Source organism: Chiroxiphia lanceolata, chromosome 3, assembly GCF_009829145.1.
Source record: "Chiroxiphia lanceolata isolate bChiLan1 chromosome 3, bChiLan1.pri, whole genome shotgun sequence".
Lineage (NCBI taxonomy): Eukaryota > Metazoa > Chordata > Aves > Passeriformes > Pipridae > Chiroxiphia > Chiroxiphia lanceolata.
The window spans coordinates 86,438,502-86,460,075 of NC_045639.1; the positions used below are offsets into that span (position 1 = coordinate 86,438,502).

Below are 21,574 nucleotides of genomic sequence, written 5' to 3' on the forward strand. Positions count from 1 at the left end.
TGGCTAAAAATACACTGAATTTTAATCCTGGATGAGGATTAAGGTTACTTATGATAAAAAGAGAAATAGCAAGAGAGCGCAGATTACATCTAGTCCTCATAATTAGTTTGTTCTCTTGAAATTTTTTCAACTACTTGTTGGTTTCTCATAATGCCTAATAGGTCATAAATCTTACTAAATCTCTTTTTGCAGCAAGATCTCTTTTTAGCTAAAATCTCTCTGGTTTGGGGGTGCCAAAATAGCCCCAGAATCCAGTTTACTAAATTTAGTTCTATTTAGCATTTACGTGTTATTTTGTTATTACTAAAACCAAATAATTGTGCCCCAGCAGTGTATACAATTATGAACATTTTAAAGATTAGAAGTCACATTTAGTCCAAAACCCTACACATCACACTAAAAATCCTATCACATAAAAGAATTTTACATGAATAAGGGCTACAATGACTCAAGTTGAAAGATACAAATTCCAAGAAGAAATAAATAGACCAAGAAAAGAATTTGTTGAGGTTAAGGGACACACTCTGGACTGTTGACTCAGCTGTGCTTAAATGAGAGCACTCTCATGTGCCTGGCAACTGGCAGCGTGTAGTGACCACATGGAACAGAAGTATCCAGAGGCATCCAGAGACTGAACAAGGAGATTCAGTTAGTTCAGTTGCCAAAACCTAAAGTGTTTTAAGGAAGGGTGATGCATGATCAGGAGAAATCTTCCACTTTATGGCATCCCTTCACAGGAGAACTGTTTACTGATACCACAGCTGGTATTAGAACTAAGGGATATGTTAGATTGAGTTATAGCAATAAAACCTAATTATATCTAGAAATCAGACCACTGTTGGAAAAACTGAAGGTGTATTGCTCAGATAAAACAAGTTCCATCAGGTGCTGCCACAGGATGACTAGCTCTGACTGAGCTTTGCTTGAGCATCAGCAGTTAGCTCTGCTGGTGTACCATATCCCCTCGTGCATCTCACAGAGCAACACACCCCTTCAAGCCTAAAGATATCCCTGGGCATCTCCTGTACATTTACGATTCAGTTCTCCCTCAATGTTTCTGAGGGAGGAAAAGAAAGTATCTCCAATCTCTAAAGCTGAACTTTCCTTAAACATCAATCAGAAGAGATATCAAGAGATATCTAGGTTCCTTTCTTCTGTGTGAATTAGATGAAAGTTTAGATGGTGTGAAATGTTGGCCTGCCTGGTGTGTCTTTGTAAAGTAATCCCTTCTCTTCAGCCCTCCACAAAAGTTTACAGTTCCAGATTATTTTTTTTTTTGTATGTACAAATTAAATTTACCTATACCAGTCACAGCCTCTAGATTAGCCCTCTTCCAAACTCATGTTTTTAATACTTCAAGATGACTTCAGACTGAAAAAAGATGATGTGCAGCACAACTAAGAAAGCTAAATGTTATAGGAAAACACATTTTTAAATGTTTCAATTTTCAAGCTAATATCATTAAGGTACTTTTTCTACATATTTTTTATTAACATAGTGTATTAGTTCCATATTCCATAGCAGAAAAAATAATAGTATGTTTATTATATAAGGTATACAGTGGTTTAGAGATCTCTAATAATTCTACAATTTCTGCAGTGCCAACAAGTAACATATTATTTCATTACAGAAATGAAGATAAAAACACAGCAAATACACTATCATTAAAAAGAAAATTTTTTGCTTGATTTGAAATGCAATTGGGCAAACCGAATTCAGAAATAACAACTGCAAATTTGATGTGGCAATGAAAAGGAGTTTTGGACTTCAAGATACCATAAAGGTAATAATCTGATATCAATAGTAGTAAGATTGGTTTTGCCTTGTTAACAAGAGGCAACAATAAATTCAAAGCAATTCATATAATGAATTAAAGGACTTGAAAAAGTAGAACGTTGTAGAAAGTTAAGACAATTAAATGTGCATAACACTCTGAAAGGATACAAGAACAGTTCCAAACAAGTACAGTGATTTCTCAGCTGAAACTGCAGCGTGCTACGTACACATTTTGCATGGCTTTAAGGCTGAGTTTGCTTTTTACTGATACTAACATTACCAGAAACCTGTTGAAGTAATGAAGAACTGGAGGAGCCATAAATAGATTTCTGGGGTGACTATGATTTGAAAATGATCATCTATACAGACCAATCTACACAGATTCCTACCAGTAGCCAAACACCTCTTCTCCCAGAAAAATCTGGAAAAATATATAAACCTGAAATATTTACTCTATAATCCTTAAATATTTATAAGTCTTAGTATTTTTGAGAATGTCAATAATGATTCAGCAATAATAATTTTTTTATAATAATAAAAGGTTCCTGCTACAAGAGAAAACCCTCATTAAAAAAGAAATGTTCCCTTTAAAATTAGGATTTTAATTGCATGCATCACTATTATTGCAGCTGTCTACAGAACTTTTTGATGGCACAGTTGCAAGCAAAAAGGCATGAAATACTATTAATGTAATTCCAATCTATCAGAATTAATAAGTGATAAGATGCAGAAAGAAAATTTGATTTCATGCATACGAACACATCATTTTAGCAATTTTTTTAATTGGTTGATTTTTTTCTCCTCATTTTGTAAAATTATATTCATATTTTGACTAGACAGGAATGATCAGAATTGCATCTGATGTAAACTGTTTGGTTTTAGCTTTTGCCTTATACCAGATATACATACATTATCATATTAAATCCATAAGGTCATACTTGTTAATTTTCAAAACTGTGTGCACTGAATAGACAAGGACCAGAATCTATTATAAAGTTATCGTTTATAGGATCATGTTGATTACATTACGTATATGAACACACCTAAAAGAAACCAGGTCCTTCTCATGACTCCTTAATATTGTGTTGCACTGCTAGCATTTTCTTGTATTATCCTCTTTCTTCTTAAGATGTACCACATATAAAAAAATATCAGATTTCAATTGTTATAACTTGTTTCATTTACTCATCTTTTCAATATGTATCTGCAGTTGAAACCAATTAACTAAAACTATCTTCCTTTACACAAGACCCTGATCCCACTTCTTAACTTACAGATATTTAGGGCATAGATGAATACATATTTGACAGAAACGTGAACAAAAATATTTCTATATTTTTGCATTTTCTGAAAATAGCATTATTTCTCAATTCCCTAATATCATCTCCTCCTAGAAGTTTCAAATTCTAATGAATCAACAGATGCAAGACTCCAGTCAACATTGCTTACTACTCACTGAGGTAACAGAAGGATAAAAAGGCTAACACCTGCTGAAACATAAGTATTTGCAACTTTAAAAAATCAAGCAGCTACTAATATTATTTTAATCACAAGATGAGGAATCAAAAATTCTTAAGGGAAAGTATTCAAAATCAGAAGTGTATGCTATTGCATGACACTTCTTAAAATTCATACTTCAGAATACTCTTAACCCTTTATTACTACAAAATAACACACACCTGAGGAATATCATCATCCTGGGAAAAAGTTTTGATTCTTCAACTGAAAATACTTTATTAAACAGCCACTGAAAAATCAGAAGAAACTGAAAGTCTTCTCCCAGCAAACATAGATAATCTTATCATTGTAGAACAAGTTCCTACAGAACATAGTTGTAAGATAACTATCAGCAACACCATGGAGCAGCCACTGTGATCAGGTATCTGTAGCATTTTGGTTTAATGCATGAAAGATGTCAGTAGCTGAGTTTGTGTCTTTTTTTTCTTTAGCTTTACTTATGTATTCAGCATATGTGATTTTGTTTGAAATAACAATTTAAAAAATCACATGGACTTCACTCACCGGGAAGAAACATTAGTTCTTTCCAATTATTTTTAAAGTTTGCATTTAAGTAGATCTAGTATGTCAGAACTAAATTTGCTAGTATCTTTTCCCGTGAAAGCATACTTGTAAAAGTAAAAGAGGGTAATTTATTAGAAAAATGTAATAAAAAAATCAGCAAAGTCAAGTCTAAATCCTAACTCAATATATACTTCTGGAAAAAAAACAAAACCAGAAAAATTATTTCAATATTTCGTATTCTGACTTTGCAGTGAGACTGACCCAAGGCAGGTAAGAAGATATTCCTCTTCAGTACTGACAGCACTGTATTAGCATCTGGGAAAGCAACTTTGCCACCATGGAGTTCAACAGTGATTTCCCACACCTCAGACAGTATCTGAGCCAGCAGGATACACAACATCGCTGGGAGAATCACTCGAAGGCTCTCCTGCTCCTGCTCCTCAGCTTTATACCACCAGCTTAGTTGGACCAGATAGAATACTGTTAAAATGAAAAATATACTGCAATGAAAGAAATTAAAAGCTTAATCAGGTAGCTTTGGGTTTTTCTTTCTTTCTGAACGCTGAGCTGAAAAAATCATCATACTTGTTGGTGGCCTTTTCGAAAGGATTCTGTGAAATTCTAAAATTCATTTGTCCAAACAGAATAATTCCCTAGTAGAACTTAAGGGGATTTTGTGTAAGCTTATAATATGTGCAGTTACAATAAGCAAAAAGTAACAAAAATGACATGAATTATCTTTGACTCTTTCATTATTCGCCACGCAAGTCAAAAGACACATGGATATGCCAAACTGTAAGGAGCAAGTTCCTTTAGGTAGCCCTGCTTGAGCAGGGTCCTTTAGATCAGATGACCTCCAGAATCTCCCTCCAACTTCAGCCGTCTTGGGATTCTGTGACTGCTATGGCATAACATCTCTTTTTGTCAACATAAATGGGCACATAAATAATAATTCCTCAGTTGATTTAAATACCTTGAATCATTCACAGATTTCAGAGGTCAAAAAAGCGGTTCTTAAAAGCTTTCTTCTGCCCTGTACTTCCTGCAGTAGACTACATATAGGATGCATATATAGTATGCATGTATATTCACTTACCAAAAAGTCTGTGCAATATATACTTATACGTACGTATATTATATATACATACATGACATTAGGCAAGAGGAGGTGCAATAAAGCTTCTCCTGAAAAGTCTAATTGACTTTTGTTTTTGCAATTGAAGGAATTATTACACTCATAGGTATTGCTGACATTTTCCTAACTGAAAACCCCAATTAAAATTAATTCCCATATTCTTGAATCAGTTAAATTGAAACAAAGGTACTGAAAACACAAGACTAAAAATAGGATAACATAGCAAGTAGTAACACTGTGGGAGACTACAAGTTTAGGGGTTTTTTGTTTATAATGTATTATACTGAAGGAAGCTTCCAGTATTTTTTAGGTATAGTCTCCACAGATCACTGTTACCCAGCTTGCATGCCAACAGCAAGAACAGACATGAAGGATTCAGGAGACCTTTATCACAGGTTAAGAAAGAAGTATTGCAGTAACAGTATATTTTCTTGGTCACCAACTGTAGAACTGCATGACAAGTTGCAGTTTAAGAGTTTTGCAAACAGGTAAACTAAATCTGAGTAAATCAAAGAGCTTAACCAAGTGGTTACTGATTTACTGATGATTTAAAGCTATACTGGAATAAAACTCCAGCTGTCTAGTGACTCTTTTACAGTTCAATCCTTAAATGAAGAAGCTCTGATCTGGTTAACTTCAGAGCATTAGCATCACCTGCCTGCCATTTTTGTGAATAAGAAGTAATCGATCATTTTTGTTAGCTGGAAAATAATAATAAAAAAAAAAGGTGTTAAAGGCAAACATGTTTCTTCAGCAAACTTGGTGAAAAGCAAGCTAATTTAAGGATTTGCTTAAAAAATCTTTATGCTCACACTTGTTTGAAAGTGAACTAGCTTCCCAAAAACCAGAATGAAGTGCTCTACATCTAACTTGAAATAGAATGCCTCAGTTTCTTGCTGTTTTGTTTTTTTTTTCTTCTGGAAGCAGAAGTTCTAGGGAGGGATTATTGAAAAGCAGTGCTTCTTTCCTGATGCATATAAACTCTATATCTTTTAGGAAAGAAATTATGTTGAATGCTACAGAGAGAGAGAGAATTTATCTGCTATCCATTTGAAATTTGCTATGTAATTTTATGTCCTTCTGTTGGATTTTTTTTTTTGTTCTACAGCTGTGTTAGTCAGAATGTACATAAATTAGCCTTTTAATGGATAATTTGACCTAAGAGTTCAGTGAAAGGGATGTAAAAATGATCCTGGCAATCCAGACATTTTGTTCTGACAATATTACCAACTTCTGTTGTAGCATTAGTACACAGTTGAATTGCATGGCATATGTACTCAAGTTGGTAAGGCTTAAATTAGCAAGCCATTATGTAAGCAAATTTTAAGCATAATTTAAAGGAACTAAATGTCAAACACCCTGTAAAAACAACTGACATCCAATTAGGGAAATGTTTCCAAGTTGTCTTTCTTTTCAAGTATAAATCACTGACATTATACTAAAACGAAAACAATTTCAGTGAATGTCAGATTAGAAATGTAACTTTCTTTAGCACTGATTATTGACATTATTTTCTGCAATCACATACTATTAAGTTCGGTGAAATTGATTCTCATATATTTATAATGTATTTTACATCCAGTTTTCTTTTACATGTGTAAACAGAAAAATGAGTAGCAAACTCCTCTGCTCTGCACAACTAACATATCTGGAAAACACACAGGAAAATGGTGACAAAATTTTTTTCATCATTTGCTCCCAATTCTTTTCACTTTAAATTTGATCAAAAATTGTAACCCTAATGAAAACTGTAGAATGGTAGACTGATTGCTATGGATAAATATATGGCTTGATCTGAAACACAGACCTTCCACTAATTCTTTCAATGTCATACAAATTTTGCTTAGCTCAATACACTCACAGCATCTCACAAAATATTTAAATTTTGATTAAAAAAAAATAATTTGCTCATTCAAGATCATTTTCATAGCCTAAAATGTATCTCCATTTCTATAAAGAGAAAAAAACAGAGCTGTACAACTTCATGTATCAGGTGTTTACAAAGGAAATACATCTTTTTGCATGATCTAGCCAAACACTGGGGAAAAGTTTTACAGGAATGATGCAAGGGAAAAAGTTGTATTTTCAGGTGGTTTTTTGCTCTACAAGGGTGTGGTACCGCTGGAGGGAAGAACAGTGGCAGCCAGGCCAGCAGGAAGACTGAGGCAGGCTCTGCCCACACCTTGCCAAACCATGGAGAAGCACCAGCTGGACATTTTCCTGACTTGTCCGCTGTTACCACAATATTTCACATCACACTGGAGAGTGAATGGAATAGAGAGAAGTAACTTACAGCCATTATCATTTTGGCAATTAAAATGCTGGTATACGGAACATAACTAGAATACATACAGAGTGAAAATGTAGACACTCTATAAGGAACTAAAACCACCTAGAACACTGTGCCAAATTAGAAGCAAGTGGTCACTCTTGTCAGCTTTTTCTTAAGCACCTGCCTGACTTCTTTCTGAAATGCTATCTCACATAACATCCTGTACTAATAATATTCTGCTTTCTTTAAAAGTATATACAAATGTTCAGTGATTACAGTGAAAGCTCCAGTTTTAACATTTTATTGGGTTATTTTTCCTTCTAATAAATAAAAGGAAATAGATTCCCAAGGCTTTACTCTAAGGATTGCAGTTGTCTTTCTCTAAGCCAGGAACGTTTAGGGTCAAGTAAAACCCATGCAGTCTCATGTATTCACTGTCCTCTAGTTTGAATGTTATTCTTTAAAATTTCTACATCTCTACCTATCAATACCATATGCTAGATATCAACTATAATTGCTTTATCTTTTGTTCCCCTAATCTCTCTCACATGAGCATGTGTCCATTTCTTGGATCATCTTCTGTTTGACTTTTTTTGTGCCTATCAGTTAGTAATTGTCAAAAACGGGTAACGTGGTACACAACATCCCAGGTGAGGTATCATAAATTCTCCAGCTCTGCAGGAGATACTTAGAAACTACGACAGCATTTGACTTTTCCTGAGCTTGGCACTTTGATAAGTCACACTTCATCATCCTTTCCAAACAATGCACTTCTAACTTCTAGGAACTTGGTGTATGTGTTTTGTATTAATATAATTTACTGTGGTAATAATTCACATAGAGACAACAAGGATAAATATGTTGAAAAAGTTTTCACTAATATGAAACTTGCCAGATAATTTTTTTTGGTAGTTTGTTCCTAATACGTATGTTAGTCAGGAGTGTTGAGCCACTGAAAATAATTAACAAATAATATTTTTCTCATGTTTCTCTATATTAATTATACCAACTGTTCTGCTTATAAAACATGCTATTTGCTAGGTATGTATTAATATTTTGGAATTAATATATATTCCATTATCTTTCAGAGACAGGCACTGCTAAAACAATGGTGCTTTATAGAAGTGCTCCCCACGTTCCTCACACAACTGAACTAATTATTGGATACTCTCCTTCTGACTACCATTAACTTTTCAGCTGTTAAAGAGATGTAGCTCATCACACCATAGAAGATACTTTCATATACAGTATTATTATTAGGCCATTTTCTTGGCACATGGAAGCTTGGAGTTCAACACAAGAAAACCTAAACCAAGACAAGTGCAAATAATAAGGATGTATTTAAGTGGAATTAGGACAATCCAAATGAGTCATGTATGCCTTCGGAACACATCTTCAGAGCTCTTTAGTGCAATGGAGTCTGTTTTCTGGATTCCATTTCAAAGATGAACACCTAAACTGTCCTCTCATCAAAAACACAATCTCTCCTGCATGCAGACACTATAACAATTTCAGTTATTTAGCAAAGTTTGTGTTCCAAACTGAAGGGTGAACGATGCCTAAAGCATATAAGGGGGTCAGGTGAGGTTCACCTGAATTGCTTTCCAAAACTTAGGTGGCTAAATTGTACCTAAGTGGCACTTATGGGATTTGAGACTCTTGCTGTTTCTGACCCTAAAGAAGACTCTGTTGCAAGTGCACTAGTGTTTTAATGCACCCCAGTGGATGCATCAATGATGCACTGCTTTAATAAAAAAATCAGTATCAAGCTGAAACTTCTCTCACACTATCCTAAGCCATTTAGATGAATAGAATAGAAAAGATTGGGAACTCCTGGATTATTTCAGCACTTTATTCAGAGTAGCACACAGAAAACTGGGGAATGAAGCCATATCAAGTTCTATTTCATAGCCATTGGAAAAACATCCATGCTCTCAGAACACCACTGCCACAGAAAAAACCTACTGCAATATGCAAGTGTGATAGAAATAATTTTCTCTGGATGTTAAATAGTACTGAATTTACACTTGTTTCAGATAAGGTGCCAGCAAAGCTGCCTAATTCCCATTACTTAATGCTCCAAATTAAAATCTGGAATACCACCTTTTGCAGAGCTGCCCAAGAGGTGGTAAATGGACTGCACTGTTCTGCTCAAGTACTCCCACCTTTTTGCTATGCAGAGGGTGCAGAGATGAACAGGGAACTACTCTTGCCTATTTCAAATAAGGCACAGGCATTAGCAGTGAATATGCCTGCACTTGATCCTAAAATTTCTGCAGATTTTTGAAATGGTAACTATGCATTCAAAAAGGATGCACTCCACCTTGCTCACTATACTTATGGCCAGTTTGAAGAGGTTTTACTTTACCTATACATATTAATGTAAATAAAAAAACTGATTTCACAAGAATTCCCTGAATTTCTGCCACAGCCAGAAGTGAAACACAGCAAACCATGTAAAACAATGTAAAATTACAATTAAAATACTGAATTGGATTTCCTGAAGCTGATGGAAGGATCTCGTATGCAAAAAGTCAAAATTGTTAACTAAAATTATTAACTAAATAAAATTTTACTAGTCTTTACTGCCTCCTCTACTTCTTAGCCTAAAAATAACAAATATTTCTCAGTTCTTAATTTCTTTTGTTGTTATAATTTTGACAACAGTCTTGGGTTTCCTTGTTGAGCTATCCTTAAAGCCTATGTTCAGCTAAGGATGGGCAGGGCCTGGGTATTAGGTTTCCTGTTTTTCCCCCCTCCCCTATGGATGATTTTAAAATTTCAGTTCAGTTTTTCACATTAATATGTATCCCAGTTAGCTAACAACATTATAATAATAAATTATAAAAAGCATGTATTCTAACCACTTTGTCCTCCTTTGGGAAAGCATCCAAGGAAGCAGAATAAAAAGAGAAAAGGAAAAAAAAGAAGAGAAAAAGAATAAAATAGGCAAGTATTAATAGACAGATTTCAAAGAAATGCATTTCTAGTAACTCTCTATGAAGACATAAAAACATAAAATTAAAAAAAAAGAGCTTTAAATAAAAAGATAACATTACTGCATATGTTGTAAATATGTTTTCCCACCCTGACCCACAGAAGCATAAACAATGTAACAAACAAAAGGCAAGTTACAAATGAATGGACACACTTCTGTTTCTGTGATTTGAAACAATGGGTGAAAAATAATTAAAATATATTCAATTTTTTTTCTGAGTAAAGATAAGCTGTATCACATGCACTCTAATTAATACTATAATGTGACGTATTAAAGTAAACTATCTTTTCAGAGAGTTGCTCTAATAACACCACCTGCAGGTGATGCAATGTAATGCATCTATTTATAATAATATATGAACGTTGGAAGTTTTCACATATAGATATGCAAATTTTTGTCCAATTCACCTATATAGTTTTTTTCAGAATGTGAATTTAATTTAATGAACTAACAAGTACATCAAGGCTATGGAAAACTTCTAAAATAAACCTGAAATGCATTTTTTTGACGGTAATCTCAGATACCCTTCAGTTTTGTGGACAGCTACTGCAGGTAACCACATGCAGATCAGAGGGAGAAAGATTTAGTCACCTGCCTGAAAGCAAATACTTAACCCAGATTAATCGATAGTTTATTTTATAAATAAACTTAAAATAAATTGACATAACACTTTCAGTGTGCTAAGAAAAGTGGTTGAGACTTTCTTCTAACCAAAAATTGACTGACTTTATGTAAAAGAAATCTACAAATGTATATGAAAAGCTCTAAAAAAAAAATGTAAAATTAAATAAGAGGTCAATAAAAAGTTATTAATGTGGAGTTGTACCTGAGCAAAAGGGTTTCTTCTTTCATTCTATGAAAAACAAGCATATTTTCTTCAAGCCATCACTCAGTAGAACTATACACTACTATTATTTTTTGTTTTAATTAACTCTGTGAATCCCAAGTAGCTCCACAATCATTAAACACATTATTTTACTTTATACACACCTCATAATGAAGCAATAAATGAAACATTTAAGTAAAATGAAGCATGAAATGCCAAACTTAAGGTGAACAATCTGCAGCATGACAATGTCAAGGAGGCTTTTTCTTAAGAGTGCACATCAGGAGACTTACATTGTTTGATCGCAGAGAGACACGACCTCCACATCGAGCACAAAACTTGGTCCGGCAATAAGAGCATAAATGGCCACAACCATCTGCAAATTTTGTTTTATGACAGATTCCACATGTTGGAGCATCATCCTTGTGCTCTCCCTGGTAACGGCGGGCTTCTTCCCCTATCTTTCTTACTTGCTCTTTATAGCTTTCAAATTGTTGATGCAACCTCCTGCATAGATGAGAAAAAAGTTTATATAGCAAGAATAGGAGGAAAGACCACTACTGTGTATTTCTTTCTTTCAGTTTGCAACACTACCTAATATTCTTGGCATGTTCACAACACTAAATGTACCTCATATGAAATAGACTCTGCACATGAAAGAATGTATAGGGCAGTCTAAAGGAAAAAAAAATAGACATATTTATTCTTACAGGTTTACTTCAAAGATCACGAGCAAATCATTTCACTTGACCAGAAACTGATGCAAATGCATAGCGCTAAACAAGATTGTCTACCATTTACTGAATAAAAGAAATAATTGGCTGCAGAAATTTGAATTGCTTTGTAACCAACTTTATTTATACAGTAGGTGTAATAAAAATATGTAAATCAATCTTCAGTTACAGTGTTTTCGAAATCTAAATTGCTAACACATATAACAACTATTTCAAAACACACTCTACAATCACAGACTTTATAAGAATATGAGAACATCTTTTTTATTTCAAATCTTTATATTAACAACCTGTTGTGTTTTCTCTTGTTAAGTATAGGAGACTACTTAAGGTTTGCTATCCCTAATTACAGACGTTTCTTCCAGCTTAGCTGCAGGAGTATACAGAAGTATTAGCAGGTATAGAGATTCCTAAGATGAAGATTGGTGTCTAAAGAAGTACCTCTTCTCTTCCAGCTGCCCCAAATAACAAACACTTTGACACTATGCCCACCAATTTGTTAAGCATGTTGCTACACAAATGACCCAGCTCCTAATCACCAGCTCAGAGAATAGAACTCGGCCCTCTAGCCTTCACTTCCCTTTCTATAACTCAGGAATAATAATAATAATAATAATAATAATAATAATAATAATAATAATAATAATAATAAACTTAGTGATAAAATCTTTCTTATCATAGTTATATTATCCCTGAGGAAAAAAATGTTCTCTGGTTTGTTTCTATGAGATTTTGCTGGCGAAGATGACATTGCAGAGGTGAACCAACTAAAGGTCCAATACAGGTCTTCTCCTGAACCTGGCTGCATACTGCAACTGCTCTTTAGGCATCTGTAGTGGGTTTCTGTGGCTGAGTTTTTGTAGCGGGGGGGCTACAGGGGTGGCTTCTGTTAGAAGCTGCTAGAAGCTTCCACTGTCCCATGGAGCCAATGCCAGCCGGCTCCAGGACAGGCTTCCTGCCGCTGGCCAAGGCCAAGCCAATTAGGAGCGATAGTAATACCTCTGTGATCATATATTTAAGAACAGAAGGTTGCGCACAGAAAGAATTCCAGTCAGAAAGAGCAGAGTGAGAACATGGGAATAACAACGTAGACACCAAGGTCAGTGCAGAAGGAGGGGCAGGAGGTGCTCCAGGCACCGGAGCTGTGGCCCCTGCAGCCCGTGGTGCAGACCATGGTGGAGCAGCTGTGCCCCTGCAGCCCATGGAGGACCATCAGGGTGCAGAGACCCACCTGCAGCCCATGGAGGAGCCCATGCTGGAGCAGGTGGATGCATGAAAGAGGCTGTGACCCCATGGGTGTGGGGGGCCAAGATGGAGCAAGGTCCTGCTATAGACCTGCAGCCCGTGGAGAGGGAAACTCACACTGGAGCAGCTTTTTCCTGAGTAGGAGTTGTGGCCCCTGTTGGGGACCCACATCGGTACAGCTCATTCATGAAGGACTGCACCCCATGGAGGAGTGACCCATGGGACAGCAGTTTGGGAAGAACTACTGCCCGAGGGATGGACTCATGCTGGAGAGGTCCATCAAGGACTGTCTCCTGTGGGAGGGACTCCATGGGAGCAGGGGAAGGACTCCTCTCTCTGAGCAGCAGCAGAAACCACAACTGAACGTTAACTCCCATTCCCGTCCCCCTGCACCACAGGGGGGGAGGAGGGAGAACATGGAAGGAAGGAGGAGTGGGGAGAAGGTGTTTTTAAGACTGTTTTATTTCTCATTCTTTGGCTTTTATCCTGTTAGTAATAAATTTAAGTAATATCTCCACTTTGAGTCTGTTTTGCCTGTGAAGGTAATCAGTAAGTGACCTCTCCCAGCTGTTACCTCAACTCACGAATTCTTTGCTGTTTTTTTTTTCTCTCTCCTCTGTCCAGTTGCGGAGGGAGAGGGAGAGAGTGCCTTTAGTGGGTACCTGGCATCTGGCCAGGGGAAACCCAGTACAGCACCGAATTCGATGTTCACCAGATCCCTGCCAGTGAGCTAACCCATGAACCTGAATCAACATAAAACTAATTCTCCTACCCAAATAAAACCCCAAACCCGAAATTCCATCATTTTGCTTACGGATTTGCTCTGCTCTGAGTAGGAAACTGGAGATCCGGGATGAATGTAGGACATGAGCTCCTGAATCCAGAAATTAAAGGGACCTTTAAAGGGCAGGATCACCCTTTTTAAAGCAGCAACAAGCTCAGCTGTCATGAAGCTTAGTTTACTTCACCCAACCTGAAGTTTAATTTAAAAGGATGATATTTTAGCTGTTAACTATCTTATTAATCATCAAATCATGCAAGAAAGAAAACTTTCTTTAGGTGCACCAGGACAGCACTGCAATTCCTGACCCGTCATGAGCTTGGGCAAAGACCTCAGGCAGTCCAAGAGGCAGAGTCCAGCAGGGCACTCAGAACAACCAGGTTTTTCACCATGCTATGTGGAACCCAGGCTTTTTACCCACTTTTCCAGATGTTGCTTTAAATCTACATCTCCACGGACAACATTTTAAAAAATCATGAGCAGCTACATTGATTATTAAGAGAAACAGGGAATCTAAAGTTTAATAAACGGAAACACTAGTTGCATTATCTAGAAAGGTATTGGTGATATCTTTTATCTCCACTACCTGCTTTGAGCTACCTACTCCCTTAATTAGCACTGAGACTCACACCATTTAACCAATGCACTTTTAGTGACACAATTTCATGTTTCTGTGGGCTTTTGGGGGGGGTTGGTGTGAACTTGTCTGAACTTTTAAGATGCAAGTAATCAGTGTTTTTTGTATGAAACACTGTTTTAGTGAAGTGGATATTTTTACTTTAACATGATATCCAAGCCTAAAAATTACAATTTAACTTGACTCAGAGAAATCATTGTAAAGTAGACATAATTCAGTTGGACAGGAATATCAATGCTTGTAACTACATAAATTAACCAGCACTCACACTAAAACCAGTGACTTCACATGGGTACATTCTAGTGAGGATGCAGCAACAGCAAAAGCTAAGCAGCAAAATAATCTATTCTCCCTCACTGCAAACATGATGCATTATACTTAATGCTTTATACTAATAAAAAATTTGGCAGGAGTAGCAAAGGGGATTTTTTGTCTTTTTTTTTTTTTTACTAATCTACTTTAAAAACCTTTGCAGTATTGAATAAGATGAGAAAAGTAGGTCAAAGAATTAGGCAAAATACTGGAGACACTTAATACTTTCGGACATATAACTGGATTACACATACGAATTATCTTACACAGCTACTTACTTATGCATAGAAACAAAGACATTCAGAAATGTGTATAATATATAGCTTAAAGAATGCAATTAAATAATGGAAAGGTCTGTAGGTAAATTTCCTATTACATCAAATATTCTATTAAAAAATGGAACCATGGAAACTAAATTCAGTTCTCGTCCACAAAAGCAAAACCAAAAGCCCTGGCTGCTTGCAAACGTGAAAAGGCAAGATAACAGTAAGCACTGCCCCTTTTCCTGTTCTTTTCCAATTAGACCATCTACATTTGAATTTTTTCTATCTCATATGAAGCTTAGGAATTGTATTAATACGATGATCTTTTGTCCTTCTATGTGCACCAAGGGGTAGATGAACACAGTAGCAACTAGGCAAAACTTAAGTGAGATGAGATTTCAGTTCTTTATAAATAAGTATCACTTATTTAGAGATTTGTTAATTTCTACATTCGTGTAAGACCCTTTTTACCATGAGGGGTTCAAAACCTTTATCCTGCATGTCATACACGGCACTACTGAGTAAACTCTAACATTTTATAGAATAGGGGGAAATGACTGCAGATTTCAGAAAGCAGAAAGAATCTTACCCAGCTCACAGCAGGTCTCATTCAATTAGTTCTTTTTTAACCACTTTTTCTACCTTTTTGAGGAAAAAGCTAGATTTCTGTATCTCTGGCTATTCTCTAACAGCAGCAGTAAATCCCTCTCAACAGTTTTGCCTTATACAGAAGTATATTAAGTATTAAGCAAGCACTAAAATACAGATGGATGTTTTTCAAGTTTGCTCCTTGACTTCCAGGCTATAGAGCAAATTTTCACCAGATGCAAGGAAAATGTAATTTTATTAAATATTCCTTAGTGTAGACAAGCACCTAAAGGTTAGGCTAAAGACTTAATAACAGCATATGATACAATGGCTTGGCAGACCCTTGAGGCAGATACCAGTCCAATCTCCTCTGACAGAAGGAGCAACCAGGCTACTATATAAGAGGAATATATGAATATATCCACACAATTTTTTTCATACACCCTAAAATTCATCTGGTTCTACTACTAAGCTCAATGGTACTCGAAGGATAAGTTTACTCTGATGACACTGTTGCCACACTTCACTCGTGCAGACCTCGCACCACTTCCAACAAAACAGCTGCATCCACATAAGCTGGCTTGGCTGGGGAGGGTGCCTGCTATTTCACATTCACAGGCATGACACATATGCATGATCAAAAACAAAGGTCATACTATGGGAGAATCTTCGGGTACATCAGATCTCATGACTAAAACAAAATCTGCTCAAATTCTGGAAGAGACTAAGCCGCTTGGAGAGGCACATCAGCCTAAGGACCTTCCCACACATACATGAGAGGTTGGCATCACTACCCATAGTGGACAAAAGAAAAATATGCAGTTTTTATGTGTACAGTGAAAGGCTTAACCTATTCACCTTTACTGCAACACATAACTCAATATATGTTAACGTTTCTAGAGTTTTTTCTGCAAGAAAACACAGCGGCTTCCTCCTCCCTTTTTCTTCAAAGACATTTCACAAAAAATCGGCTTTAGCTATGTGTCATACACGTACCATATTTTCATCTGAATATTCAGTATTTTACTTTGACAGTGTAAACCAGTAAAAAAATGCTGATAGGCAATTCCGCAAAGCTTTACTCATATCTTCATATACTTCTCAAAACCTGCAAGTCTTGGAGAACATTCATCTTCCACAACCTAAACCTTTCAGACAGTTCACTGATATAATTAGGAGGACAAACAACGGACACTGAGGCCATTCATAATACTGGCTGATTAGAAAGGGGTATATCAAGCCACACAGAAGTTATCATTTCTGTTGTTGGGTTCTGTGGAGATGGACCAAGATGTATATCTATACTCTGCAGTCATCTCCACTAAGCAGATATTAAAACTGAAATCCAAGAATGTAATATTTTAAGATACTATGTTATTGCTTTTTTCCTGTTTTAAATTCCTACGTTTTAAATGTTTTAAATACCTATCTGAAATATTTGCAGATATATGCTAAAGAGTAGAAAGTTACAGAACCGTGAATTTGCATATTTATGCTCTGTCTGTAGAGATTTTATAAAAATGACAAAGATTTGGGTTTTTAAATGATTTTTAAACGTAGTATGGAACTACACTTTTCACTTCCTTAGGAATCCAGCAGATGGCACTGTAGATCGCATTTTCACTCTCCGAGTTCAACTCAAATGATTCAGTCTTGAAATTGAACACCTGATGCAATGTTACAAAAATATTATGCCCTGTCATGAGTTCATGTTACTAGAAAAAGTCCCACCTGCTAAATGACATAGCCTTAAGTAACTATCTACCAGTAGCTACTGTATGTATGAAAAATGCTTAGTAAAATGCAGTATTTTGTCCCATGCCACAGACATATTATCACACAGAGCTCAAACGAGTTTTTCCATAAGATAAGCGGGGCTCTTACCAATTTCTGTTCTTAGTATTCTTTCTTTTTATGATAAGTTTTAAAAAATGCAAGCAATAATATTTAGTATGCCCAGGAGGGCAACAGCTACATCTAAAAACCTGTTGGCAAATTTTAGGCAGCAACATTGAAGCTGTGACCTGAAAAAACACTGTTCAGCTGCTCCGTAAAGCTAGAATTAGCTCAGTCTCACCGAATGCCTGCCAGCACTGAAGGTACTAATCTCACAGAGGTGTTCCCAGAGGGAGCAGTGCAGCATCTAGCTTTTGCCTCAACCCCACTAGCACCTTAGCTGGGAAAAGCTGTCATCTTCTCATGCTTTTTGGGAATACATGCTTTAAACAACAAAGCCAAGACAGGAAACTTTAGCAAGCTGCTGTGGATAGTTTTGTCTGAGTAAAGGAAAATGAGGAGTTTATGAGGCATCTGCACAGTTGACCAGAAGAACAGCTGAAGTTGTATGGAGAAGTCTAGATATATTTTCTGGTTACTTCATGAATCATCACATGGCATATAAATCTGTTATTAACATTTATACCCTCTGCAAAATAGGACAAATTAAGGGTAAACAGTAAACAAACATATCTAACTCTTCCTGCTCCCAAGTGCTTGATGTAGCAATATTATTCTGGTAGCATATTTGAAGTTCAGTATATTTTTTAATTTTTGGGGGTATGCTGCTTTTTTAGCAGAGATAATACTTGGTTTGGTTATTTTATAAAGATCAAATAACTGCTGAATGTGCTCATATTGCAAAATATTAGACTTGTGAGTGAATTTGTATGTTAATATTTCTTTATTATTGCTATTACTGTACTTTTTTATTCAGTGTGAACTGCTGTTTTAAGAGCAAAGTATAGTATTTGTCTGTAAAAAAATGCTTGTCCAAGGCAAGCAAGAAGTGGTTCTCTATAAGTTTTGAAACAGGTAGGACAACAACCAATCAACTAATCTTTAGAGTAAAAAATGCTATATTTCTTTGAGAAAAGTACAAGCATTAATCAAAGGACTGCAAATGAAAGAGTTAATGGCTTCCATATCCATATTTTCTCCTGCACAAACTGTCTGTTTGTAGCCCCTTTGCTATCACCTATTGTCCAAGTCATCACTTTTCTGTGACTTACCACACATTTGACCTTTCGCTAATCATATTTCCTGTAGGTCTCATCTCTCCCTCCTACACATTTTTTAATAAATATATCATAATGACTATTATATACAACATATATTATAGTATGTACTATATCCTATAATAAAAATAGCAAATATTCCTCAGAATCTCAGATTTTTACCTGGCCTGAAGGTTTCTTCATTCAATTCTATTATTCTCTTAATTTGGTCTTCATCTGCTGCCCATGACATTTTTCACCTCACCAGCAATCATCTGACTCCTGCTGGGCATCAGCCTTTTCTCCTCCACATGCCAAGATCTCTTCTTCCTCTCTGTTTTATTGGTGCAAACACAAATCTCACAGGTCAGTCTCTCTACCTCACATTTGTCTCCTTCCGTCCAAACTGAAATGTTTGGCATAGATTACTGACTCCTGTCATAGTTGACCTGTACATCAAACTTCATAAACTGAAATAGAGATTTCCTTGCACCTCCAGCAAACCTTATCTCTCTCTCCATTCTGCTTTCCTCTCAGAACCAATAACCACTATGCTACACACTGGACTCAGACCTATTTAGACCTTCACCTAAAATGTTATAAGTCGTGGAGACTAATTTTGCAAATTAAAACCAAACCAAACAAAAAAAAAACCCTTAAACTAAACAAAACAAGACAAAACAAGACAAAACAAAACAAAACAAACAAAGTTTAACTAATTTCATATCTATCCAGCCTAGAGTCAGCTATCACCAGCTCATCCCTCAATTCCTTTTCTTGCCAGTGTATGCCTGTCCTGCTGATAGTCTGATCACAATTCTGCAACAAATATAATTTAATTTATTTTACCTCTCTCTTTGTATTCCTCTGATGAATCTGCTTTTCTACTGCATAAAACATAAATGGCTTATCTTCACCTTCAAAGACTTTGACAGCCTATTTCCATATTGCCTATCATTTCTCATTCAGTACTGAGACGCTTCTGCTCAATTTAAAGTTTCAAGCAAGAATCACAGAATGGTTTGGGTTGGGAAGGACCTTAAAGATCATCTAGTATCAAACCCCCTGCCACAGGCAGGGACAGCACCCACTGGACTGGGTTGCTTTAAGTCCCATCCAATACAGTCTTTGAGGACTTTTCCTTGTTGCCTCTCTCATGGGAGTATTAGCAGCACCACCATCCCATTATGCTCCTTAAAACTCTCCTTCACCTTCATGCCTACAAAGATCTGGACAAAAATTAGGTATGTTAAAACTTTTACTTATCGGGTTAGACAATACAGATTCCCTCATTATTTTATTATTTGCCTAATACTTACAGTGCAGACTGCCCCTGTAGCAAAGATTGCCTTTCTTCCTACATGTGTTAAACAGTCACTCAGAAGGGTTATAGTCTGTGATGAGTGCTTCCAGGCAATATGGTAACACCAATCTCCTAACATGATTCAGAAATTCACGAAGACAATATTCTTAATTTTTGTTCATCATTTTATGATTCTAATCATTTACTTTTTGTTTTCCAGCCCTCATGTTTTTCCCCATGACATGGTGGACAATTTGGTTGTGAAACTCATGATAAAGTTCAGGCTTGGCCAAGATAAAGGTTTCACCTTTGTGGTGAAAGTGGCTACCACCACTGGAAACAAAAGTTGTTCACATGTAACAGATACTTTTACCCTCTGTACAAGCTATCTTAATTCCAATTCCATCCTATAATCTATTATCAAGAGCATACTACCTGGCAGCATCCTCACAAGACTCTATACAGGCTGAGGCAAAAAAGTCCCACACCTTGGTTAGAAAGTGGCTTTCCTCATTACATTGGAGCAGAGACACACCAGCAAAGTGGCATGGACTGCAGTTTTATTTCCGGGGTTCTTATCTGGTGCCTTTTCACCAGCAGTAACAGTCATTTGCAAGCTAACATTTCACTAAGGGCAGGTTTTCTGCAAGCATATAAATGACCTCATTAAATAACTTGCTTAAAATGCAATTTTTCAGCTTCCTGGAAGATTTCCTAACATAGATTACTGGAAAACTTTATTTTCATAAATATTTGTTTGGGGTTTTTTAAATTACTGCAGCCCACAAGCAGACTTCTTCCTCACACAACTGAAGAACTGTGAGTCAAAAATGTGCAATATTTACAATAAGGAATTTACATTCCATCTTCCCACAGTTCCTCCCAAATGACCATTATGCTTTCTGAGGTATAAAAGAGAAACTAGATAACGAAGAAAACAACTCATAATAGTACTAAAAAAGGCTTAATAGCTGAGGAATCCAGAAAGAAACTGCATGTTTTGTATCAAAAAGCACTTACATGCTGAGACATATTTAGGACTGAAGGAATCAATGACTTCTGCTGAAAAAAAATTTAATGATTATCCCTTCTTTGTTTAAAAACATACATTCTTATGCCATGGCTTTTACGAAAAATCCAAATAATTTAAATCAACTGTTTTTCTTTTTTCATATTCAGAGTTAATAAAAATATGAAAACCAATACCGGCACTAAAAAGATGTTCCATTCTCCTCATATGACTATTTCTACTGCCTCAAGTAAGAGTACAGCTCCTATGCTTTAAGGTAGTGTGCAGAAAAAGCCAATGTTCCAAAAATTAAAGTCTTTCTTTTTCATGAAAAGTGTTTCTCTAGCATTACGAAGGGTTTCATGGGGGTTTTGCAGTGATATTTGTTACATTTCAACTCTGAAGAATTATTTGGACTCTAAAGGTTTTAAAAGGTAAGAAAAAAAATTAAACAAGACTGAGGGAGGGAGTTAACAACTTTCCACCCAGTACTGCTTCATCCCAGCTTCATCTCAGGACCTAGAGCCCTTGCACTTTTGGGAACCTCTGTGGCCCTTCCTTGGCCTTTTTAAGTAGGTACAAACCCTTCCACCTCTTACGAGCTGCGATCTGGAAACACTCTTCTAGGGCAGGGCATTTACCTTACTCATCATGTCCCAGATGGCTTGCACAAAAGCAAG

General features: G+C 36.2%; 1 protein-coding gene across 1 annotated transcript in view; it reads right to left on the reverse strand.

Moving 5' to 3' along the window:
- The window catches only part of RIMS1 (regulating synaptic membrane exocytosis 1), a 319,714-nt gene that overhangs the window by 185,564 nt on the left and 112,576 nt on the right, over positions 1 to 21,574 (reverse strand). The window contains 2 exon segments of the mRNA XM_032682385.1: positions 10,070 to 10,081; positions 11,323 to 11,536. Of these exon segments, the coding sequence (XP_032538276.1) occupies positions 10,070 to 10,081; positions 11,323 to 11,536 (226 nt within the window).